Source organism: Globicephala melas, chromosome 11 (genome assembly GCF_963455315.2).
Source record: "Globicephala melas chromosome 11, mGloMel1.2, whole genome shotgun sequence".
NCBI classification, from domain to species: domain Eukaryota; kingdom Metazoa; phylum Chordata; class Mammalia; order Artiodactyla; family Delphinidae; genus Globicephala; species Globicephala melas.
The window spans coordinates 86,171,978-86,199,026 of NC_083324.2; the positions used below are offsets into that span (position 1 = coordinate 86,171,978).

Below are 27,049 nucleotides of genomic sequence, written 5' to 3' on the forward strand. Positions count from 1 at the left end.
GGATAGGGAGGATGGGAGAGAGGTTCAAGAGGGAGGGGATATGGGGACATGTGTAGGCATATGGCTGATTCGCTCTGTTGTACAACAGAAGCTAACAGTATTGTGAAGCAACTACACTCCAATAAAGATCCATTAAAAAAAAAAAGGAACAAGGAGCTCTTTATGTACTGATTGAAATTATCTCCAAGATACACTGTAAAGTGAAAAAGAGAAGAATTTGTAGTATGTTAGCATCTGAATTAAAAAGGGCATGTATCTACATAAAGACACATAGGAAGGTATGTGTTTCTACATGCAGAAAACAACTCTAGAAGCATATACACAAAACCAAAAACAGTGATTGCCTCTGGAGGGAACAGGGATCTGTAGGATAGTGTTAGGAGGGACACTTTCTTTGAGCATGGTTTCAAGTGCGTGTATTACCTATTTTACAATTAAAAACCAAGAACAAACTTAGCGCATCCTCCCACAGCTGTGGTCATTACTACTGGAACATTCCGATTGTGTAGTGACATGGACAGAGCACCAAACTGGGAATTAAAAGGCTGAGTTTTCACCTTGTATTTGCTGTGGGATAATAATGGGTAAGTGCTTTGTACAGTTATGGTATGTAGAGCAAAAGAAGAACGAAACACACTTCATATATACAACACATTAAATTCTAGTCCACCATTCAGGGTCTTCCCCTGGAGAGGGGAAAAGAAGACAAGTGAGATATGATCTTTGTCCTGTAGACATCCTCAGTGTAACAGGAGAAAACAGTTGTATCAACAATACATATGTAACAGAGCAAAATAATTACAATGCAATGTTTGCTGCCAACCCCTCTATTGCCCTATTGGGTTATAAGCATTTATGCCTGCCCCTTAGGAAAAAACTCATGATTGTTGAATGGCACTGAATTCTAAGAGCATGACAACTCAAAATAATACAGACATATGCATGTCATAGTGATAGCACGACAACAATTTTCTGTGAGCATCAGAAAGGATGCAAAGAAGGTGAACTTAAGCTGGGTCATGAAAGATGAGTAAGAATTCAAAAGGACAAGAGAGACTTTTCTTTACGTGTACAAGAGGTGGGCAGTGGGATTACATGAGCTCCCTGGTTTGAGAAGGGAGAATGGACGGACCCAGTGTTGATTTTCTGTGTTACTGTCTCCAGGGGAAAGGAAGTAAGTTCCAGAATATGCCACCGGGTTGAAGATCCCAAGAATTACACCCCATACACTCCAAGCAGGAACATACTAGAGGGTAAAAAGCAAAACCATCTGAGAAATTGGGTGGAGAGATGTAAAAGTATGTGGCATAGTAAGGAAACATGAGCACAAAGAATGGATAGGGAGAAAGACAAAGTGAAAAACAATGGAAAGGAAGCACACAGCCCCAGAGGTACAGGGAGTGAGGCAAACGTAAAACGTTAACTACATCGTTTAAAATTAAATCAGAAAGAGTTGAAGCTCCCATCTCTTCTCCCTGCCAGTATTTCATCAGTGCTGATAAAGCTGTAGAGAAAAAACCTCCTTGAGTCTTCCACCATCTACAGACTTAGAAAACTGCTTGTGTAGCAGTGGAATATAAACCACAACTGGGAAAGAGCAGGACCTAGACACCAGGATCTGGAGAGGAAGACAAAAGACCAAGGCTATTATTGTACTGGGGGCTGGGTATGGAGAGCTGGATTTATAAGTGATTTCTTTTTTTAGTTTGTTTAAAAAAATGTTCCATTATCTTTACAACAAGAATACATGTTTTTAAAGCCAGAAATTTTGGCTTCTTAAGTATGGTTATTTGTTCTCGGGTAAAGAAGGTCATGGTTAATGCGCCCATTGCATCCTACATAACATGAGGATAATAGCCACTGTCAAGGAAAATCATGTGAACTTATTCATCTAATATGTATTAAATTTTAATCAATAAAAAAAGAAACCTGTAAAAAAAAATTAAATTAGAAAAAGAAAGTGCTGATAAGAAATAAAGAGTGAGGAATACAGACAAAAAAGCAGCTTTAAAATTACCCCCCTCCAAAAAAAAAGGCCTAAATTGAATGAGAGATTTCTGTTGTATGATTATATGCTGGATTATTATACTTCACAGTAATTAAAAGTGGAATATTCTCCTTTCTTACCCATGTGTGTGCCGTATAACGATAGAGCTAAATTATAAAGAACTCGAGCTTTTAAAACTTTTATTTTTATTTGACACGTGCATTTAAAATACCTCTGGACATCTGAAGAGCACCCAAAGGTACAGTGTTGAATAATGGAAAATATTAACAATCATTAAAAAAAAGCTGTTTACCTTATTTTCTTCCAGGTACCAAAAGCCTCTAGCTTTCTAACTTCAAGAGAAGAGTGTTAATGTATACATTAGAAAAGCATCATAGATGCTAACTGTAATTATGTCTTCCTAACCTTGCACAGAATGAATTATTGGCCCATGGAAATATTTTCATTTCACTATTCTTTGTCAAGAGAATTCTGGAAATTGTGCAAGTCAGAATCTGTATCGAAGGCTGGTGATCATGGGAGAGTGGTACAAGACTGGGGCCTTTAGCCGCTGTTAATAATGTGCTGAGGAAGACAGAGGCCAGGCCTGGGGAGCCAACTCTGCAAACAGCATCAACCCACACTGCACCAATCAAAGGATTTTCAACCATCTGAAAACCTGAGCAGCAGAGCTAGAGACGAAAAAAATCAGTAATAGCATCCTCATTTCGCTAGTGGGTGCCTGCACTACTTGCTTTAAGCATCACCGGCATTAATGCTTTTTAGTGCATCTCAATAAAAATAACTTCAGCTACAAAGAAGTCATTAACATATTTTACGATAAAATGTATTGCTGAGAAACAAAGTGTACTTTTTCGGGGGGTGTTGAAAATTCTTCCTTGAAAATAAGGTACGGGCACTTTTTTTTTTTTTTTTTTATGCGGTACGCGGGCCTCTCACAGGCTCCGGACGTGCAGGCTCAGCGGCCATGGCTCACGGGCCCGCTCCGCGAAATGTGGGATCCTCCTGGACCGGGGCACGAACCCGTGTCCCCTGCATCGGCAGGCGGACTGTCAACCACTGCGCCACCAGGGAAGCCCGGTACAGGCACTTTTTAATTTAGCTTCTCTTTGTGTCTTCCAAGCAATTTTCCAAACAGGTTTCCCAGGATAAAACATGGTCATAACATTTTAGAGAACAAAAGTTAAATGAGTAACTTGCTTTATCTTCTTAATTAAAATTGTGAATGTTTGAAAAACTATGTCTGACATTGGTGTCAGCCTTTGACAGGGAGGCCACGCACATTATACAACGATGGTGTTAGGAGTAGGAAGAAACTTGCTCATAACCTTCACATTATATACAGCGGAGGTTTTAAAATCATTTTTTATTTCATTCCATGTTGGATATTCTTTTCCCTTTCATCTATCTCAATTTGCTGAAGTGAAAAGTGTAATGTACATGCAGCTGGGGTTGCCAGATAAAAACAAAACACACACTTACATATGAATTTCAGATAAATAAATTTTTTTTGATAAATGAATAAATTTTTAGTATAAATAAGTCCCACATATTGCATGGGACATACTTATACTAAAAAACAAAAACAAACAAACCAAAAAACCCCTCACTGTTTATCTGAAGTTCAATGTAACGGGGTGTCCTGCATTTTCATTTGTTAACTGGCAACCCAACATGCAACAGGCCTAACATATCAAGCAGAGGGTGTGCTAGCTAAGTGTGTTGTTGGGAAAGGTTGGTAAGTGGTAGCGCCCACTGGTGGTGAGACATAGAAAAAAGGTTTGGGGCAGGTACGTATCAAGAAGGAAAGAGACTGGTGATATGTTTTAACTGCATGCAAAGACTGATGTTCGAGGGCCAGCATGGGGGTGACTGCTGGAGCAGTCAGAGGCAAGCAGCCCGGGGATGAGTGGTACATGCACACACTCTGGCTCTCGGTGCAATGCAGTTCCTCTTCCTTCCTCTGCTGATTTCTCCCTTATGCTAGTGAATTTCATAGAGGCAGGTATACAATCAATGACAGTAGAAACTGAGATACTTTTAGGCCTGATAAATAATTTAAAATATAGTAACTGCCATTTCTATGTAGATTTTCTTTTTTATTTATTTTTAAATTGAGGTATAACTGAAATACATTATGTTAGTTTCAGGTGTACAACATAAGGATTCAATATTTGTCTACACTACAAAACGATCACAATGGGCCCAGTTAACATGTCAGCATATATACAAAACTTTCTTCTTTTAATGAGAACTTTTAAGATTTACTCTCTCGGCGACTTTCAAATACACAATATTATTAACTATAGCTGCCATGCTGTACATTGATCTCCACGACTTATTTTATAACTGGAAGTTTGCACCTTTTGACTCCCTTCACCCATTTCTCCCACCTGTCTCAGCCTGCCTCTGGAAACCATCAATCTGATTTTTTCTTTTAATCTGTAAGTTTGTTTTGTTTTGTTTTAGAGTCCACATTTAAGTGAGATCATACGGTATTTGTCTTTCTGTGCCTGACTTATTTCACTTAGCATAATACCCTCAAGGTCCATTCATGTTGCTGCAAATAGCAAGACTCCCTTTTATGGCTAAATAACATTCCATTGTGTGTGTGTGTATATACACACACCTCATTTTCCTTATCCATTCATCTGTCGATGAACACTTAGGTTGTTTCCATGTCTTGACTATCATAAATAATGCTGCAATGAACAATGGGGGTGTATACATCTTGTTGAGTTAGTGTTTTTATTTTCTTTGGATAAATACCCAGAAGTGGAATTGTTGGATCATTTGGTAGTTGTTTTTAATTTTTTGAGGAACTGCCATACTGTTTTCCACAGAGGCGTGGCCAGCAATAGCGCACAAGGGTCCCCTTTTCTGCAGATCCTCGCCAACACTTATTGCTTGACTTTTTGATAACAGCCATTCTGACAGGTGTGAGGTGATATCTCACTGCGGTTTTGATCTGCAGTTCCCTGATGATTAGCGATGCTGAGCACCTTTTCAGGCGCCTGTTGGTCATCTGTATATCTTCTTTGGTAAAATGTCTATTCTGATCCTCTGCCCACTTTTTAATTGGATTGTTTGTGGGGTTTTTTTGCTATTGAGTTGTATGAATTCTTTACATATTTTGGATATTAAGCTCTTACCAGATATATGATTTGAGAATATTTTCTTCCATTTGCTAGGTTGCCTTTTCATTTAGTTGATAGTTTCCCTTGCGGTACAGAAGCTTTTTAGTTTCATGTAGTCCCACTTGTTTATTTTTGCTTCTCTTGCCTTTTAGATTTTCTTTTGATTAATTTTTTATCAGTACTTTTATACTGAATGTTAGCAAAATATTTGATCATGAACTTTGTTTTCCCCTATTGCTGATATTTCCCGGGAGTAGCTGGGCGGGAAGGTGGAGGGAGGAGAATATGCTACTAAATAGGACATTTAGTCAGGACCTGGGGAACTTTCTGACTTTTGCCTCATGACGCCACCTGCCCATAAGATAAGTTGCAAATGCTAGCTGGCGTCCTGATAGATGGAACAGGACAGCAGTCTACCAGTTTCTAACCTGCCCTGCTGCCATTTTCCCATCTCCACTGGACTTCAGTTGATTCTCCTCAACCTTTCTCTGGGCTCTAGGGTTTTAGGCTGGCGTGCCCTGTTTCCCTGGCTTGGACATCCCCTGCTGCTTTGGCCCTAAAGAACTCCCATCCTTTGGCTGGAACTTGCCCCATTCCCACCCTCACAGAGGGGAGCTGAAAGGAGAGCACGGTGAACAGGGCTCTGTGAGTAAAAGTGTGCCCGACAGTGTTTAGCAGTCATCTGTTAGTGTCTGATGATAGCAGCCCTGATGTACAGCTTAAATCAAGTTTCCTTTGCCCCAGGCTGATGGTGAATGAATCAGACAGGGGAAGAGTGGAGGTGAGGGTGGCCGTGGTCAGCACAAGCTTGGCTGCTTTACTGTCTGCTTTACAGGGAGGCCAGTCAATGGAATCCTTGACACTCTTCCCCCGGACTGTTGCTGTCCTTTCTCTCTCCTTATTCCTTCTCCTACCTCTGTTTCTACATAGAGTCTGCCTATTTATATTTAGGGGTTGGAGGGAAAGAGGCAGGGTAAGAAGGCCCACCCTGACCTTGAACTTAAGCTGTGTTTGTCAGCCCACCGTTATCAGAGCCTCTTACTCAGCAGATTTGCAGCTACTCATGGCAGAGGGGTGATGGGCATGGACTCTGGAGCTAGAATGCTCTATAACTTACTAGCTGTGTGACCTTGAGCAGTTACTTAACTGTGTCTCAGTTTCCTCATCTATAAAACAGGGGATAATAACAGTACTTACTGGGTTGGTATACAGATTAAATGAGTTATGTGTATATGTAAAGCTTTGACAATATTACCAGTTACAGGGTGTGCTGTAAGTAGTTTAATAATAATGATAATATAACAATAATAATAATGGTCCAATCAGATTCCAGTCTCCTCGTCAATCCTCAGGGTAACTGCCAGAGCAGAATTCTGACATCTATGGGTCCCTGGATATATCATTTTAACGTCACCACAATCTCTGCCATTTACACATACTTCCATACCACCTATCCCTGCGTTTACAGTAACAAGGTAAATTAAATCAACACGTAAAAAAATAATGTTTGATTTTTAGAACAATGCCATGTTAGAAGGAAAAGAAGAAAATACACAGGTACAATGTCAAAGTTAGGCTCAAGGAAACATGACCTGTTACTCAACTTGAATCACAAGCTGAGGGAAGTTAAAAATGAGGAAAATGCTTTTGGATCAGGTTGGCATTCATCAGGAAGCAAAAGCGTGGCTAGAGATACTTATTGCTGAAGCTGGAAGCAGCTGAACTATATCTGCCTCTTTGGCAACAATTATATGGTCACCTAGAGAGGGAAGCACAGATTTTACACCAAAAGAGCTTTTCAGTATGTCCATTATTCTGAGGCTGAGTTATTCAACCGACTTTAGAGTGGAGTTCATGGAGCCAATGAAATGGGTTTAATATTTACTGAAGCGTTCACTTCCTTGGGTTTCAAGGCCATAACCCGAGCATGGTTTTAGTATGACACATGTTAACATGACAATAAGGGAACTCAAACGGTTAGAAGCTAATCCAATTGCTCCTGATACTTAGCAACATCCCGAAAATTACTTTTTAGACATTTTTTAGTCTTTGCCAGAGATGGGGAATGGAGGTAAGTGCACAAATGGCTTTGGCCAACGTGCTGCAGAGAACTGTTTTAAGCATGGCAAAAACATGCCAAATCAATAACTTGTCTCTTTCTCTGCATGTGCCATGAAAATCTGGCTATCGTAGAGGGCTGGATCCATTAAAAACTGAATTTGCTGTTTCCAGACAGCAGATAGCTCAAAGCTCAACAGGGCCAGCAGGCAACAATCCAAGTCTGCATCTCCCTCTCTAAAGCGCAACCCACAGCACTCTGCTGCGGCATGACGTTACTCAAAGCACAGGGGATGAGGAAGGTTTGACAGTATTGTAGCTGCCTGAGGATGGAGTCAAATGGCCATTATTCTTCAAACATAAAGAGCTGGATAAAGTAACTTTTATCTTAAATCACTAGATATATTTGATTAATGGAGAAATGTAAATCAATACATGATTTTCTGAAACGAAACTGTCCCTTTTGCTTAAGGTATGATATATGTATTTATGAAACTTGATGTCATAGAGACTACTAATCTCTTAAGGGAGGAAAGGGGGTTGTATAACTGAAGACTTTTTCTGTCCCAAGACTTCTGAAATAGATTGGGCTTCTGCCCAAATGAAGCCGCAGAAAATATAATTTTACATTTTTTATTATATAGCTCACTGTGCACTAGGAGATATGAATTCCCACAAGTGGTTGTATTCACGACAGTTCTTAAGGTAGTCTTAGAAGGGTGGATAAGAGAAATACATATCAACTTTTTTTGTACACTTAATACTTCAGTTAAAAATGCATTGTACTGATTCACTGCTTACAAGTATTCACTCAAGTTATGCCTAGAGTAATCTTTAGGATAAAAATATCTTATAATAATTCTCAAAGGCTTTAATATTTTTACAGTGTCTAATTATATGAATGAATAATTTGGGGTAAGACTGATTCTACTCTTCTCATCTTTTATGCTCCCACATATTTTCTGTTCTTAACCCAATTACCAATACATGTTCAACCATTCTTTCACTATTTCTCTTTTATTAAACCACTCTCTATAGTAATACGTACTTCATTTACCCAACCTTATTAAGAACCAGCTGTTCCTAAGAGAGTTTTCAAGATAAATGAAATTTATTCATAAAATAGTTTGTACAAATAGATTATACACATCTCTACTATTTTTAAACAAAACATCTGTTTCTTGATATAATTTTGGTCCAATTATTTTATTCCGGGACTACAAAAATGTATTACAGGGGTGTTTGGGTCCAAATGAAGGGGACTTGGGCAGCTGCACTTTTAGAGCCCTTCTGTTAATGACTTAGAGTTTTTATGGCCTTGTCCTTGCCTTCACTTTGTATGCGGCCACTGCTTAATGAGCTCTGACTTCTTGAAGCAATAACTACCCTCTTTTTAACTGCTGCTAGGGTTGACTGTGGTTTGAGAAGCCAGGCATCTATGTGTGTTAGAACTATTAAAAAAAACCAAAAAACTGGACTGTTTGTGGATGGAGAACTGAAGAAGTAATGAGGCGGGGAGAGAGAATTAGATGATTTTGACAGTCTGGGCCTAGGCTGGCTTACTTTCAGGTTCTGGGCTGTGTTTTTGACGGCTAAGATTGCTACATAAAATCCCTCGGAGTGAGTGATTTTTTATCTATTCACATGCTAACTTATCAAGTGTATTCACACGCAGCTGTTTTTTTGGACAGGTGAGTTTGTTTACAGTTCAAGTGATACATGTCTATGTGTGTAGAAAAATCATTTAAAAAAATTGGTCACCAAAAAGACAAAGAAAAGTTTATTGCACCAACACAGGAGCCATATAATAATGTTTCTACGTGTCCATTGATTTATGTACGAAATGTAGAACATTTTACAAATGTAGAAAATTATTAAAACGACAGTCACTAAAAGAAAATGAGAAGCCTACTTCACAAAATACAGAAACTATAACAGTGACAGCCTGTTAAAAACTCACTTTTAATGGTCAAGTATATATTAATTCATATAGATTATTTGTTTAAATAATCTCTGCCCCTTAAGTTCCATTAAGAGTTCTAATAAAAGACTAATGGAATAGGAACTTATTCAATTTTGCAGATGTTAAAAACCACTATAGATCTAAACAGAACTGTGTACTTTTTTCTTTCCAAGTATTTTCATATTTTATAGTAGCTTTTTACAATAGCAGATTATAAAAAACATCTGTGTTTAGCTAATAAACCTAGATTTCTCCAAACACATAATTCTGATAAAATCTAACAAGAAAGAAAAGAAGTAAGGAAGGAAGGAAATAAGAAAGAGAGAGACATCTTTTATATGCATGGCAATATTTTCGTCAGGCCAAAGATAAAAAGCATATGCTAATTTGCATACCTTTAATAAAAGTGTTCTAATTATAGCCTATTCTACTTACCTGTGACTTCTCCAAAGGAAAAATTCAACTCCAGGTTGGCTGTCTGCGAAGTGGAAGACCTCTATCCCTATAATCTTCCTGGTAGTTAGTATGTGTTTTCAGAAATTCCAAGCTATGTTTATTATGTGTTTATTAAAATAACAGAGGAAAGAATATAATGTTCAAAATACAATCAGATTACCTGCTGCTTTGGATTCCCTTTACCAATGTTCCCTTTTATTAGGATACATAAGTGGGAATTAGGTTTGGTCAAGCCTTTCTGTGTAAGTTTGTATTATGAGAACGCCCAAAAACAATTTTTTAAAAAATGGACATGGGACCAGAGATAACAATCCAAAATGAAATTCGTCCAGTCTCCAGCAAAATTTGTCTTAGAGTCTAAAAAAACAACTCAGGTATTTTTCTTAAGACTAATTTTGAATGCTCATTTTGACCTAAGCTTTATTTGCTTTTTGCAACAGCACCTAAGAGAAAACAAACTGACCATTTACAACCTAAACAATGGCTTTACAGTATGATTAAGAAATGCACCTGGCTTCACTCAAACAACAAATTTGTTTAACCTGGTGACTTTCCTGTGTCTGGGGTCAGGCAGGAGCAGTCTTGGTTGGGGGGAAGGAAAGGAGAGCAAATATAACTGACTCACTGAGAACAAAACGGTGGTACTAACGCCCCTTTGTAATGACAACTGTTTTAACAGTTTCTTGTAGGCAAGGCTATCATTTAAGTGACCCACTATAATTTGGGATGAAGCCCCAGGAAATTATGCCAACTCTAGAACAGGAGTTGCATTTCTGAGTTTACCCAGCATAATGAACCCACTGAAATGCTGAGTATTCCTTCTTTGGTACAAATTTACATCAAGGGAAAAATGAACAATTGAAAAGATTTAGCTGGAGAGGAAAAGAACATCACAACATTCGCTCCCGGGAGCAGACCAGAGTTTAGTTTACTTCTTGCATCATTTTTACTATGGAAAACTTCAATCATATAAAAACATACACAGAGCAGAATGATGAACCCCTACAAACCAATAATTCAGTTTCAATAATCATCAACACATGGCCAACCTTATTTTACTGTGCCCTACCCACGTTCCTCCTTTGATTCTTTTTTAAAGCAAATCCCAGACAGCCTATACTTTATTTTATATAAGCTTTATATAAGCTTTTATTTATGACACGTGTATATATTTAACCTGAAGATCACTCCAGAAATCTCATTGAGCATGAGATGTTTAAACCAACTTTAACCACATCTTACAAAACGTTTTACACTAACGTTTTTTCTGCCTAGAGAACGAATTTGTTCGAACATAATTGGGTAATTAAAAATGACAAAGTAACTCGAACCACAACCTTCTATTATTTTATTTATGGGGAAAAAAGGAACATTCTAATATTGAGAAAACAGTGCATGTGACTCAATCCCTGTGATTCTAGTCTTTGTGGAAACTGACCAACAAGAGACACAGTTAAAAGTAACACGGTTACCCTTGCCTGGTTGGAGCTTAGAAAATCCGGAGGAGGCAGTAAGGGACGGAAGCCAGAAGGAAAACTCTCCCCTTTCCCTGCACTACACGTATAGAGTAAGACAGAACGCCCCCAGGCTGAACCTTGGGGCTTCAAAACCCACTCATCAAGCAGTCCAGCTACTTCACAGTAATTTATTACCGATCTGAAAGCAAAGATCAAAAGGAACTCCATCTAGCATTTTATATTCAATTCCTCACTGCCTGATGACTAATTTGTAGAGGAATGAAGTCTTCACAAGGGAAGCCAAAATCATCTGAGGTGACTTTGATACAGTGCCACGAAGGATATGAAGAGGAAGCTGGGAGAAGCTGTGAATGGCGAAGTTCCATTAAGAGTTCTAATAAAAGAATAATGGAATTTCCCTTAACTGTGAATTAAAAAAATGTTCGAAGTGGGCAAAATTTAGACAAGTCAGGCAAAACCTCTGATTTGTCATAGCCTCTTGTTGTTGCTGTTGTTAAATGTTAACTTCAGCCACTGTTGCATTTATGTTTATTAAGTGGCATCGTCTAAAAAAAAAAATGCAACTTCCCCACCAGAAATCTGGCCGATCTCATTCCTTTTGCTCTTGTACTACTTATCAGCCTGCACCTTACGCCTGCGTTGTCAGACACGCCTGGCTCGCTCGATCGCTTCCAAACAAATTGCCATATTCTGCAAAGTGACTGATTTAACTTGAAAAATGTAACTTGAAATGATAAAATTTTTAGTCTTGTGTATCGCCGCGGTCACGTGGAATATAAACACCTCTTCTGACAAATTTCTGATGCTTAAGTCAACTGTTCACTACAGAAACACTAGAAGCGATGCAAATTCCTTCAACTTCTATGAACAACTGGCACAATTTTTTCCTCCTGAATCCAGACATTTCTGTATTCTCAAATGAGGAGAGTACTTTTCACACTACTTATTTTGGCTAGTTAAAAAATCCTTACCACATGTCTCCTTGTAGATTCATAGATAAAGATTTAAGTTTATATTAGCATTTCAACTGTGCGAATGTTTTGTTTGCTTCTGAAATCACCTCGAATTAACAGATTTACTGGAACCTTATATGATATAGAAGTTTTGTACAAGTCTCAGAATACTTTAATGTATTCCCTCCCCATGAAGATGTGGTGTTGAGCGTTTTCTTTAAAAGTTATGTTTTTTTTTTTTAAAGAGAACTTATCTTTTACAAATATATGGTGAAATACTTATAAATGAAGAGATGTTTGAGAATTCTTCAAATATAGGAAGTGGAGAGTGTGGGTATAAATGAAACAAGACTGGACATGGGTCTATGAAACTATGGGATGGGGATGCAGGGGTCATTACACTACTCGGTCTCCTGTGTAGCAAAACTCTCGGGAGTGAATATTTCAGTTATGATTCTCGGCACTGCTTTTTGTTAGGATTTTTATTTAGAAACATAAGTTTCTGTCAGAAGCAATGGAGAACCAACAGTTGGCAGATAATATTTCAACTGTCTCTACCAATTCCAAAGCCAGGTTCGTCTACTACACTGTTTGGAAAGAAAAAACCCACCAATCAAAAAACACCCCCAAATCTGTCTTTTCACAGTCTTTGAGATTTCAGTGATGATATGTAACTAGATTTTAATATGCATAAAATAGAATTATTTTAGTTCAGAAATACAGATCTTCTCTTTTCTTTACAAGAGATAAAGAGTTAAAAAATTAAAACTGAAATATAAATGTAATTGGTAACTAGTTCAAAACCACTATATACTGGTGAAAAGTGTGCTATACATTCAGAAGGACTTCTACTACCCAGGAACACGAATAACATTCTTCTCTTACCTTGTGATCATATGGATTGTAAGAATGAAATACTTGAGAGAGATCTTTTGTTCTTTGCTTTTTCTGTGGAAGAAAACACAAACATGTGAGTACGCTGATGGCAAAAATATACACGCGTGTATCTGTCTGTCTGTATGTATCTGCTTTACAACATTGTTTACTTAGAGGTTCCTCCTTTGTGCAAGCTGAGGGGTTACACTGTCAACCTGGGACAAATGGATATAACCAGAAACCAATGCCACTTGATGGCTATGTGGATCACTGTCACAGACCAGTCAGGCAACCTCCTTCTAGAAGGTTCCATAATTAAAACTCTATTTATAATGAATGCATAATTCAGAGACTAAAATGAAGAAGAAACTATGAAAAGAAAGAAAAACATATTTAGGACACTTTCAATTTCATTGCAACACCAACTTCAGTTACTCTGAGTTAGGCACTAGCACGCATCCATTTAAACAAGCAATATGCCTACTTCAGGCTTCCTGGGCACAGCCTGGGTCTGTCTGCTGGAGTCTGCAGCTGTGAGGCTATCTTTGCTCTGTCACTGCTATATAGTGACACAGATATGTATATGTGGCACTGTTATATATATGGTGTCTCACACACAGTAGGCCCTCAACAAATATTTGCTAAACTAATGAATAAATGAATATACCTGAGTTAGGCATAAAACTATTGCATCGGTAATGATGACATGTAAGTCTCATCCACAGTTATGAACAGAGAAGCCTCTCTTCACTTCCAATGATGTTGTCATCATTAGAAGAAGCCGGGCTTCTCCACCTCCTGTTCCTCAGTGTCTGTGACAATGGAGAAGTGTGCGGTTCTCCTATGAGAGTCGACTATAAGAACCAGCTTGTTTACTAATCCACTGTGATCTGTCCACCCCACCACAGCCACCATGAGCAATTCTGTGGATGGTTCCAGACCTTCTGTGCATATATCTTCACACACAATTGATTACTATTACTTCCAAAGAAAAGGAATCATTCCGTATACACTGTTCTGAAATTTACTTTTTTCCTCTTCACAATTTATCCTTGCCAAACTTAAATGCTTATATATCCAGCTCTGCAATCCCTTAGACAGAGTTATGAAATCCAAAAACTTCTGAAATCTGAACTTCTTTCCTGAAATGCATTTCAGTTTATAAATATAATGATAATCTTTGCACAAACATCTTTGCCAGCTTTAGTGTGTGTATTTTTTTTAAAAAAGATAAATTATGGAAATCAGGTTGCAGGATCAAGTGGAATGCATGTTTATTACCTTGACAGACACTGTCAAGCTGCCCCCTCCCCCAAACACTAGACCGGTGTGTCCTCTCATGAAGAGTGAAAGAGAAGAAGGGATTGTGGCTTAGGTTGGAAATTCTTAATTTCTCTTTTTCGTTTATAAAGGTGAGAACATTTTTAAATTTAGAAAATAGATATTTTAAAAACAGATACTGAACATCATCCCAGCTGTTGATTATAGAATTTATTTCTTGGGCTTCCCTGGTGGTGCAGTGGTTGGGAGTCTGCCTGCCGGTGCAGGCGACGCGGGTTCGTGCCCCGGTCTGGGGGGATCCCGTGTGCTACGGAGTGGCTGGGCCCGTGAGCCACGGCCGCTGGGCCTGCGCGTCCGGAGCCTGTGCTCCGCGACAGTGAGGGGCCCGCGTACCGCAAAAAAAAAAAAAAAAAAAAAGATAGAATTTATTTCTTGCATTTATTTTTTATACATCATAGAGTTAGCCCCCTACCGCGTCTTAAAATTCTGTCATGAGAGTGGCCTGTTTGTCCTTAATGCTGCCCCCATCTTGTTCCAGGTTCTACTCTGATGTTGTTAATGCTTGCCTGGTACCCATGTTTCCTAGGGAAGTGTTTCCTTCTTTAAACTCCAGCCTCCTCATGAGCACATCTGTCACACCTCCCCTACGCCACAGGTCTAGGCAGATCCCCGGCATAGGTTCTATATGACCTTGGGCAGCTACTTGGCTCAGCAGTCAGAGCCGATATGAATTAGGACCTTGTGTTAGAGTCATTTGTATACACTCACAGTTTTCCCAAAGATTAGTTCCCTACTTCAGAACTGTCTTTGGAGCCACAATTCCAGTTAGCAGTCCTTCAACTCACTTGGCCTGTTTCCACATTCTGACACCCACTAACAGTCATCTCTCCCTGCAGCTCAGCTAAAATTCCTACCTCCTCTGTCCAGCTCTGAGCTGTGCTTCTGACCACTGGGCTCGAAAGTAATCTAACACTCCTTTTCTCTAGAGAGCAGAGATGCATCTATAACAGTTTGGAAACAGTCCCCTGGCTCTATGAGCCCTGGAATCTGTTCTGAACAGGTCACTTGCCCGCCAAAGTTTTCATTAGCTTATAATTTTCTCTTTCCTTTCCACACACCCACTTAGTTGGTCTAACAGTTCTTGGCTTATACTTCAATCAGAAGAAAAATGACGGATATTAACACTTCCTTTGGTAAGAGACAATATAAAACACTGGGGAAATTTTATTTTCAGAAAGGAAATTATGCTTGAGAAGATAAAACAGGCAGCATATCAGTATCCAACCTAGGAGGCGCCCCAAGGACCAATGAGCCCCTAAAGTGGTTGAGTTACCAGCTTGAGTTGGCAGGTGGATAAGGAGCACTCAGAGGTTCTTTTATGTGACCTTTTTATGTGGGTTTGGAGTTTATATCTTTATTTTGATAGCTAAAATCTAAATATACCTTCTATTATTTTGGGAAGAAAGTAGGGTATAAATAAAAAGCAAATAACACTATTCAGACTAAGCCCCAAAAGAAGACAGTGAGGAAAGGATGCCCTTTTTTTCTGACAACAAATGTATTATATACAACTGAAGTAAAGTCTTGGCTGTGAATACTGAAGGTTATATGTTACTAGTCCAGTTAACGGAACACCATTGCTATTCTTCCTGTGAGGTCAGAGTCATATAGCCCAGAACTGTATCTTCTGGGATCCAGAATAGGGACTGACAAACGATAGCCCCTGGGCCAATCCAGCCTATTGCCCATTTTTGTAAATGAAACTGTATTGAAACACAGCCACTCTCATTTTCTTATGTATTATCTATGGCTGCTTTCACGCTACAAGAGCAGAAGTTGAGTGGTTGCAACAGAGACCCTATAGTCCATAAATCCTAAAGTATTTACTATCCGGCCCTTTATGGAAAAAGTCAGCCATCTCTCACCTAGAATCTCTATCTCTGACCATGGCCACTTCTGGCAATAGTCCCTTGACCCCCAAATCAAACGAACAACTAACGGTCCAGTAAAATTCCTTGTTTCTTCTGCTCACTGAATGAAGACAGCTCAAGAATCAACCCTAATGGATATCCTGACACACCAGGATGAACACAACAAGGAAAATAAGAATTAGCTGTCTTGCTGTCTTGTTTGTAGGATTTTGCCTTCTGGGCATTCTATATTCAGACAGAGAATGTTACAAGTTGTTTTCTAGAGCATGTTGAGATAGATGTAGGGCTTTTAGAGCCTTCTGTATTCACAACGTAACTGCGGATGGCAGAAACTCTGAGAAGAGACCCTTACTACGTTCTAGCACTAAAGCCAAGGAGAAGGTTTTGTGTACGAGTAACTAAAGCACGGTCATTACTGCTAGTGAGCCAGTTCCTCACGTGCAGACAATGTTAACAATACGAAGCTACAAGACCTGTTGAGCCTTGCTGTCAGCAGTTTTAACTGAAAGGAAAAGCTGAGCCAAAAATGGAACAGTTAGGTAGTTTCCTATTGCATCATAGTGTGTGTCTAAATTACCTCCCACTTTTTCGGCTGTTAAAATAAACATCTCAGTCATGCAACCACCTGTTAATTCTCCAAGTGTTCAAAAAGTAAACGTGTCAAACAAGTTGTGTGATGAACTTGGAATGAGGGTGGCCAAAGTACAGTGAATATGGCAAACATCTCCCCGCGAACAGTACGAGGTGTCTTCAAGTCCACCTTGTCATTAATCTCAAGGTCCTGGCCACAGAGATGAGAGGATGGTAAAAAGTAACTACATGCTGAGTCCTGCAGTCTCTGTGGGTTGCAGCTGGGTTTAAAAGATGAGGCAGTATGTAAATTTGGTAAAGTTTCTACATTTCTGACAAGCTGAACACCTGAAGATCTCTATCCTATAGGCATCTCCCGCCTATAGGAATTTTGAATTTCACTCTGCAAGGACAGAAAACACTGATGAACCCCTTTTAGATCCATGTTTACACTCCCTTTCAGACAAAACCAGACAAATTTAAAGGCCCCAAAGGAGGATTTTTAACAGTTCAGATTTCCAGATGATGTGATTATTTCAATTTTTATCAAAGGTAACAAAAGAGCTCGGATCTGAAAGACATTCCACATGTGATGAGAACCTGTATTTTGAACATGAAGTTACACAATCAACTGAGTTTTAACAGTATCCACCAATTTAACTTCTCCTGGTTCCTCAAACGAATTCAGTGTTTTCTGTGCCCATTCGCTACTTGTAGATTAAAGTTTTCTCAAAGAAAATAGTGTGATTATAAGGTAAAACTGTAATAACGCTACGAATGTCATTCCTACATATGGGTTCTCAAAAATGATAAAACCTACAAGCTTTCAGAGAGTTCGATGTGCTTAAGGTATATTATAATAAAATATAAATGTTTCAACAAATCCTCATCATACTTTGTGGTAAGGAGACAAAAGAGCAAGTTTGAGTTTCATTGTACTGACTTCTGATTTCTGGTTCCGCACGTAAGGAACTTGGAAATTACCACTCTGTCCTCACAAGTAATAAGCTGAAAAGACTGAAAAACCAGAAACTCAGGGAAAACTACTGCCCTCCCCCACCTGCCCCCCTCCACCCCCCTGCAACTGGAGAGACCAACAGGCAATCACTGGGAACGCAGCTTCCCAGGGCAGAGAAAATCCCTGTGGGAACCAATGCTGGGGCAGGAAAACTGGAACTATAATTGCTGGATTGTTGGAGGCCCGGTGCTAACAACTCTAAGAGCTAAGGACTCCAATGGGATTCAGCAGTAGGGGCCCTCACGATGTTGTGAGATTTACTAGCAGAAGCTCAATGAGGTTCCCACAGTAAATATCAGAGAAAATCCCCTTGGGCTTCCAGCAGAAGGAGAGGGAAAAGGAACCATTTTGAAATACACCAGTGCACTCTGTTTTTAACAAGGTCTGCCCTCAGGAGAAACTAGCTAATCAAAACTGAACCTGCTAGGGTATTATTACCAGAGCCTAACTGACCTGGAGAATGGAATACCCAACTCCAGCCCACCTAGCCATCCTATCCCACCTAAGAGGAGAGAAAAACACCGAGAAGTGCACAGTCCAGAGGTCTAGGCTAACTAAAAGACTGACATGTAATCATAGGAATGTAGAATATTTCCCCACCTCTCACATCTTGCCACATTACTAAAGGCAGTTCCTTTTAAGCAGTACATCACATCCGACTATCAATAAAAAATCACAAGGTATGCCAAAGGCAAAAAACACCCACAATTTGAAGAGATAGAGCAAAAATCACAACCAGACATGACAGAAATGTTAGAATTATCAAAAACAATTCTGATTAATACACTAAGGGCTCTAATGGATAAAGCAGACAGCAAGAACAAATGGACAATATAAGCAGAGAGATGGAAATCCTAAGAAAGAACCAAAAGAAATGTTAGAGATCAAAAATAATGTAACAGAAATGAAGAATGGCTTTATGGGTTTATTAATAGACTGAACATAGCTGAGGAAGGAATCTCTGAGCTAGAGGATGATATATTGCTAGAATCCTCAAAAACTACAAAGCAGAGAACAAAGACTGAAAGAAAAGAGAACAGAATATCCAAAGGCTGTGGGATAACTAAAAAAGGTGTGACATATGTGGTTATGGAATGACCAGGAGGAGAAGAAAGAGAGAAAAGAAAAGAAGAAATATTTGAAACAAGAATGACTGAGAATTTCCCCAAACTAAGGTCAGATACCAAACCACAAATCCAGGAAGCTCAGTGAACACCAAGCAGGACACATGCCAAGAAAACTACACCTTGGCATATCGTTTTCAAATTACAGTAAATCAAAGATAAAGAAAAAAATCCTGAAAGAAGCCAGAGGGGAAAAAACACATTACCTATAGACAACAAAGGTAAGAGTTCCATTTAACTTCTCCGTAGAAACCATGAAGGCAAGGAGAGAGTGGAGTGAAATATTTGAAGTGTTGAGAGAAAACAAAAAATCCACCAACCTAGAACTCTGTACCCTGCAAAATTATCTCTCAAAAATGAAGGAACAATGAAGACTTTTTCAGACAAACTGAGGCAATTTGCTGCCAGTAGACCTGCCTTGCAAGAAATGTTAAAAGGAGTTCTTTAGAGAAAAGAAAACAATATATACCAGAAATCTGAATCTACATAAAGAAAGCAAGAGCACTGAGGAAGGAATAAGTGAAAGGGAAATAACTTTTATTTTTCTTATTCTTAATTGATCTAATAGATAACAGATAAAATAATAATAGCAACAATGTATTTGATTATGTATGCGTAAGTATATGTGAAATACATTACAGCAATGATACAAGGGATGGGAGGAAGGAATTAGGGTTATTTTGTTATTACAAGGTATTCATACTACCTGTGAAGTTTTATCATCCTATGTAAAAGTGGATTTCTTTTACTTGGACTAGTTGTAAATGTATATTGCAGATTCTAGGGCAACCACTAAAATAAGTTGTTCTTTTTGTTTTTGTTTTTTTAAAGTATAAATGATATGCTAAGAAAGGAGAGTTTCAACACACTTATTTTTTCCTGCTCCCTTTCGGGCAGAGAGCCTAAGAAGCAGTTAACCGATTAAGTGGCGAGTCACAGCAGTGAAGTAAGAATGAGAGAATAAGGAGCCCAGGAAGCTCACCAATTGGACGATCAGGTTCTGAATAGCTGACCTGTGTGTCACGCAGGGGCAATGATGGTGCCGTGGGGACTAGGAGACTGTGGCTCTAAATACATCCCAAGAGGCTGGAGTCAAAGTTCCAGGTAATAACGGCTAGGGATCAAGGACTGGTCAGTTACTACATGACACGGAAAGGACACGCATTCCACCTCAGGAACCGTATCCTGAGGCAAAAGGGTGGAAACAGCCAAGAGTTGCAAGATAATAACAAAGACTGAGAATCCAAAGCGTTGTTGGTGAAGAACTAGGAACTGGGAGAATCACAGTGAGGACTAAGGACTAAGCAAAGCAGTAAGAGACACTGAGGTCAGGGATAAGAAATGAAGTAGCCAGGAAGCCTGCAGAGGTGAGTGCAGGCCGTGGCTCCCAAGGACGTGGTCGGAGGCTGAGGCAGCTCTGGGATCTTCTATCACGCTTCCTGCAGAGGCAGGTTCCCCTAGTCAGCGTGTGGGCAACGCGGACTCCATTAAACTCAGTCTGAAATGGGACAGCATTTGGTTGAAGAGGGAAAATAGTACGGTGTACTGGGGAGGTCAGCTTTTGATAAAAGCAGAAAGAAAAGAACTGAGTCTATAGATAGATTATGCCATTTATACTGTAAGAAAGTAGGTCGAGTATAGGAATGCTGAGGCAGAGAAAAAAGACGTAGCTTTGTTGAATCAAAGAAATGGCTAAATGATTAGAGCACACAATGCAAGAAATGTGACAAATGATCAGATTTGAGCTGCAGAAAGACTTTTGTTATGCTGTTAGAGATGGAGCGTGGGAGCAAGGCTAGAGGCTGAAGACTGCGAGAAGAGGGTCCAGTGGTTCTGCAGAAATGACACCATCCCAAAGGCAGCGAGGGGCAAGGGGAGTAGGTGGGAAGGGCGTGAGAAAGTGCCAAGAGGCAGGACAGGCGGCACTTGGTTAGACAGGAGTACACCACAGGGGAGAGCAGAGGATGACTCCAAGATTTCTGACGCAGACAGCTGAGGGGAGAGAGGTACCCTGCACTGAGATAAGGAATCTAGACTGACAAGCAGGTTTGAGTGGTGAGGTGAGGGGGCAGGGAGTTCAGTTTTGAATACAGTGACATTTGGAGAGTTAATCTGAAAGAAGTCAGACATTAAGTGTATGGTGCTAAGAAGAGAGATGTGGTGCTAATTATCAGAAAAACGCAAATCAGAATTACAATGAGGTGCCACCTCACACTGGTCAGAATGGCCGCCATCAAAAAGTCTACACATAACAGATGCTGGAGAGGGTGTGGAGAACAGGGGACCCTCCTACATTGTTGGTGGGAATGTAAGTGGCTGTTGGTACAGCCACTATGGAGAACAGTATGGAGGTCCTTAAAAACTAAAAATAGAGTTGCCATATGAGCCAGCAATTCCACTCCTGGGCAGATATCCAGACAAAACTATAATTCAAAAAGATACATGCACCTCTATGTTCATAGCAGCACTATTTACAATAACCAGGACATGGAAACAATCTAAATGTCCATCAACAGATGAATGAATAAGGAAGATGTGGTACATATATACAACGGAATACTACTCAGTCATAAAAAACCCCAAAATAATGCCATTTGCAGCAATACAGATGGACCTAGAGTTTATCATACTAAGTGAAGAAAGTCAGAAAGAGAAAGACAAATACCATATAATCTCACTTATATGTGGAATCTAAAATATGACAAAACGGAACTCATCTACAAAACAGAAACAGAGTCGCAGACATAGAGAACAGACTTGTGGTTGCCAAGGGGGAGGGATGGACTTGAAGTTTGGGATTAGCAGATGGAAACTATTATATGTAGGATGGATAAACAACAAGGTCCTACTGTATAGCACAGGGAACTATATTCAATATCCTGTGATAAACCATAATGGAAAAGAATATAAAAAAGAATATGTATATATATGTACTGTATAACTGAATCACTTTGCTGTACAGCAGAAATTAACACAAAATTATAAATCAATTATATTTCAATTAAAAAAAAAGAAGAGAGATTTGGGAGTCACGAGCCTACTGGTGTAATTTAAAGCGGGAGAGGGGATATGATCGCATAGGGAATATAAGGACACAAGAAGATTAAGGTTAAAATCCAAGCAAATAATTCCTCTCTGACTACTGGGCTGGGTATCTGCTTTGGATTTCATATGTAGAATGAAGGAGTTGGATTAGGCCAGTGGTTTTCAACCCTGGTTGCAGGTTAGAATCACTGGGGAGCCTCTGAAGTATATGCATGCTCTGGTCCTAATCCCTAGTGATGCTGATTTAATTGGCACGGTGGGACCTACTCAAGTGTATTATTTAAAAGTTCTTGAGTTTTCCTATGAGCAGCCAAAGTTGGGAACCACTAGCCAAGCTGATCCCTAAGGTCTCTTCCAACTGTTAACGTCTATTCTTCTCTCTCAGTTCCACACTGTCTTTCAGCTGTTGCCATCCTGGGCTGTGAATTCTATCAGGCATTCCCATTCTTAATCTCATATTATGCCTATAGCTTTGCCTTATTTCCTGACCTCTTCCTTGACTTAAAAATGGACTCTATGCAGGAATTCCTCTGGGGCACGTTGAGGCTTTGGCTGCAGAGAACAGGCTGCTCTTACATATTTAGTTCCCTATGTGGTGGGAGCTTTTTAAAAATAGTGGAGGGCTTCCCTGGTGGCGCAGTGGTTGAGGGTCCGCCTGCCGATGCAGGGGATGTGGGTTTGTGACCCGGTCCGGGAGGATCCCACGTGCCGTGGAGCGGCTGGGCCCGTGGGCCATGGCCGCTGAGCCTGCGTGTCTGGAGCCTGTGCTCCGTAATGGGAGAGGCCACAGCAGGGAGAGGCCCGCGTACCGCAAGAAAAAAAAAAAAAATCAGTGGAAAGCTAATTTAATAAATCTGAACCTTTATTTTGTTATCTATGTATAAAACATCAGAGTCTTAATTAAAAGCACTTGACATTATCAGCGCTCAATCACAACCTCACTTTTGTATCGTAGGTTTTTGGCTGGTGTCCCTAAGATGATGAGAATCACTCAAGATCACCGAGAAGAAGGAAAAACAAGCCCCTGGAATTTAAACAGTTAACCCCCAAATTTAGAAATCAATTAAAAAAGTCAGTGATGTGAAGTATGTTTGGTGATCAAAAATACCCCAAGATACTCAGGGAAACACACAAACTTCAAAATATCACCTGCTTTTCCTTTATATGGTACATATATATAATACTTCTGTGTTCTACGAGAAACAACTCTACTGGGAGGATGGTAGGAAAAATAAAAATCAAGCTTTATTTATTTTTTCACCTCTCACTTTCCAGTAAGATCTGCAAGATAACGGAAATGGCAATGAACGCTGCTGGCTGGAGTCCTAAATTTCCTTCTCTCCCTCCTGTTACAGCAAATTCAAGGAGAGTTACCATGTTCTTTAGTTTCTCCAATCTTCACAGTGCGGGGCCCAGTATAACCTCCATTCTTGGAAGACACTGAAACAGCAGACTTCTGAGAGGGGACGTTAGAAAATGGGTAAGTGAATTTGTTCACCCGACTGTAATGGTGCTCAAGTAACATAACCAGGCCAACGTGGAAACGTAGCACTGATTTGAAAGCACAGCAGTGTCGGCGGGAAACTCTTCCCTGGCCTTACGGTTTCTAAAGTAACCTCAGTGGAATGAAGGGGCAATAATCAGCCTCTCGTTTTCGTAGCGCGGGAGGTGGAGGAGAAGTGGCACCATTTATCCTGGCAGATCCTCAACTAAGCAACAAATGCCGGAAGAAAATGCAAAGAGGGAATTCTGCAGTAACGCAGTGGTACCTGATAAAATAAAAGGTAAGTAGCCATATCTCCTTATATCAAGCTCACCTTACTTTCTAAAGAGAACATTTGTTTGCAAGGAAAGGTCATTCTTTGAAAACAAAGGCATGGCTGGCACCTAAGGAAGGAGACTTAACCAGTTTGTGGTGCTAGGTGTTGCCGAAACGAAAAGCCATTACAAGTAGTTGGAAAAGAAACAGCCTTTCAATGTAAAACAAATCCCCGCAAAAAGACGAAGTCAAAGGGGGCTAAGCACCACACACCACCCACAACGGTTCCTTCCAAGACCCTCTGCACAGTAACTTCCGGGTGCTCCACAGTAGCACATGAGAACGTGAGTTGCTACGAATATCAATTCAATATCAATTATCTTCACTCTGCCCTTCCAACGAACCGCAAAAGAGACTTAACTTGACCTCTCATCTGGATTACTGCAGTAATATTTTCTTTCCTGGACTGAGTCCAATTGTCACCCTCTAAGTCAAGAACTGGCAAAATAGGGTCTGTGGGCCAAATATGACTTGCTGCTTAGTTTTGGGCAGTCTGCAGTTTGTTTTTACATTTTCAAATGGCGGGGGGGAAAAAATCCACAGAACAAGAGTACTGGTTACCTGTGAAAATTATATGAAATTCAAATTTCCGTCAAGTTTTATTAGCACGCGGCCACGCTCATTCATTCACATATTGCGTGTGGCTGCTTCTGTGGACAATGGCAGCCTGGGATGGCTCCAACAGAAGCCCTAGGGCCCATAAAGCCAAAAATACTTACTACCTGGCCCTTGACAGAAAGAGGCTGCCAAGTCCTGCTTTAAATCATTGGCACGCGATCCTGACTGCACACTGGAATCCCAGGGGGATTGAAAGAACACTGATGTCTGGGTGCCATGATTACAGATTCTGATTTAATTGATCTGGGGTGCAGCTTGGGATTTGGAATTCTAAAACTCTTTGCAGGTGAGGCTGACGTGAAGCCAGGGTTTAGAACCAATGCTTGACCCAACTCTGTCCTAAGGCCAGAGTGAGCTTTCTAACGCATGGTTGTCTGCTGTCACTCTCCTCTTTAAAAACCTGCAAGGGCTCCCGTGCTCAGAGAATCAAGTTTTAAGTACTGCATTAGGGCTTTGGCCCACTTTCCCCACTAACACCAAAGACAATGTCTTGTTCCTGGCTGACCCCACATTTTCTTGAGTTCACATCTTGCTAATGCTATTTCCTTGGCCTGGAATGCCTTCCCTACCATCTCCATGTATTAAATTCATTCTGAAAAGCCCAGTTCAAAGATCCTATCCTTCTTGCTGGATCCCCCCCCTCCCCCAAACAGAAAGAACCCTTTAAATTACGTGCTTCCACAGTTCGCTTCACCACTCTCCCTGTGTGTCACTGCCTCCTTGGGGCAGAAGCCATGTCCTGGTTGTCTGGGTAGCATCTCTTCCCTCCACAAGGCTTTATTAAAGTGCCTTGCATGTGGGAGCTGTTCAGTAAACGCTGCCACCCTCTTCATCCCACAACATTTTGGTTTAATCTTCACTGAGCCTCCTAGACCCTCAAATGAGCCACCCAAGTCACTTTTCCCTCCAGGCTCTCTATTTGTGAATACAACACTCAACTTGTATAACCTCAGCTTCCCCATCTTCCTTCGTCCTCATTCTCCCTACAGATTCCTGCTGCCCCCACCTTATATGACTCTAATCACTTGCCCCTGAGTAATTTGGGTACCTCTGTGGACTGAGGCCACCTCAGCATTCCTTGGCTATTCCTCTGTGAGGAGATAGCTGCTATTCCGATTCCTCATCAGAGCCTCCCACCAGTTTTTCTGTCTTCATTCTCACCCTATATATCTAAAATACATTCTCTGAGCTTTAAAAATTAGCTATTAAATCCCTATGTTCACAGCAGCACTATTTATAATAGCCAAGACATGGAAGCAACCTAAATGTCCATCCATAGAGGAATGGATAAAGAAAAGGTGGTACATTTATACAATGGAATACTACTCAGCCATAAAAATGGACATAATGCCATTTGCAGCGACATGCATGGACCTAGAGTTTATCACACTAAGCAAAGTGAGTCAGAAGGAGAAAGACAAATACCATATGATATCACCTATATGTGGAATCCAAAATATGACACAGGGATTTCCCTGGCAGTCCAGGGGTTAAGAGTCCGTGCTTCCAATGCAGGGGGTGCAGGTTCGATCCCTGGCCGGGGAACTAAGATTCCCACATGCCATGTGGCCAAAAAATACTACTACTACTACTAAGTTAATTAATAAATTAATTAAATATGACACAAATGAACTTATCTATGAAACAGACTCACAGACAGAGAACAGATTTGTGGTTGCTAAGGTGGTGTGAAGGGATGGATTGGGAGTGTGGGATTAGCAGATGCAAACTATTATACGTAGAATGGATGGACAACAAGATCCTACTGTACAGCACAGGGAGCTATATTCAGTATCCTGTGATAAATCATAATGGAAAAGAATATGAAAAAGAATGTATATATGTGTATAACTGAATCACTTTGCTGTACAGCAGAAATTAACACAAAATTGCAAATCAACTACACTCCAATAAAATAAATTTTTAAAAAACCTTCAGGTTTAATAGTATCACTTATTCATTCATTTGCTGCACTGACTGTGTGCCCATCCTGCTGCAGGGGCCATACTAAGCACCGGTGAAGACAGACAGCAAGTCAGATGAGGCCACGGGACTCAACAGAACTTATAAACTAGCGGGAGAAATATTACCACACTTAACCACAACCAGGAACACAGTAACCAAATGTTTGCTAAACGAATTGCAAAAATTCTGGGTATTAACATTGGGTGTAACACTGCTTATTAAGTGGCTGTGCTAATGAATGACCTGTTTATGGTTTGTACGCAGATTACTAAGTCAAATGCAAATTTATTTTATGTTGGATAGAATTACTTTTATAACTATAAATGGTACTTTAAGATGATAATCGTAAAAACTCCAGAATTTGAAACTTATTTCCACGGGATTCCGCTTTTGAGTCAACTTATATATATGCACAACTTTTTTGTGTTAGCACGTCTGCATTCTCATAAATGCTTGCTCCTTTCTCTGACAAGTTATATACAGGATAGGGGAATGACAACACCAGTATCTTTTGCCAGGTAGAAAAATATTAGGAAAGGACAAAATCAACAGCTGTTAAGTCATGGATTACTCTTACCTTAAAAATAAATAGGTAAATAAAACAACCAATAACAGTTCAAAATATAGTCAGATAACTGATTTGCTATCCACATATTTGTTACTAGCTTTAATAACATACCCCCAAACACCTGATTGTGCAAGAATAAATACTACCTCCCCACCGAGGTCCTCCATCTCCCCCATCCTGT

General features: G+C 40.0%; 1 protein-coding gene across 10 annotated transcripts in view; it reads right to left on the reverse strand.

Annotated features, from left to right (window-relative positions):
- The window catches only part of CDKAL1 (CDK5 regulatory subunit associated protein 1 like 1), a 651,341-nt gene that overhangs the window by 119,041 nt on the left and 505,251 nt on the right, over positions 1 to 27,049 (reverse strand). For all 10 annotated transcript variants that reach the window (XM_030881291.2, XM_030881294.2, XM_070046775.1 and 7 more), the window contains one exon: positions 12,939 to 13,001. In XM_030881291.2, coding sequence (XP_030737151.1) covers positions 12,939 to 13,001 — 63 coding nt within the window. The remainder of the gene's footprint in view (positions 1 to 12,938; positions 13,002 to 27,049) is intronic.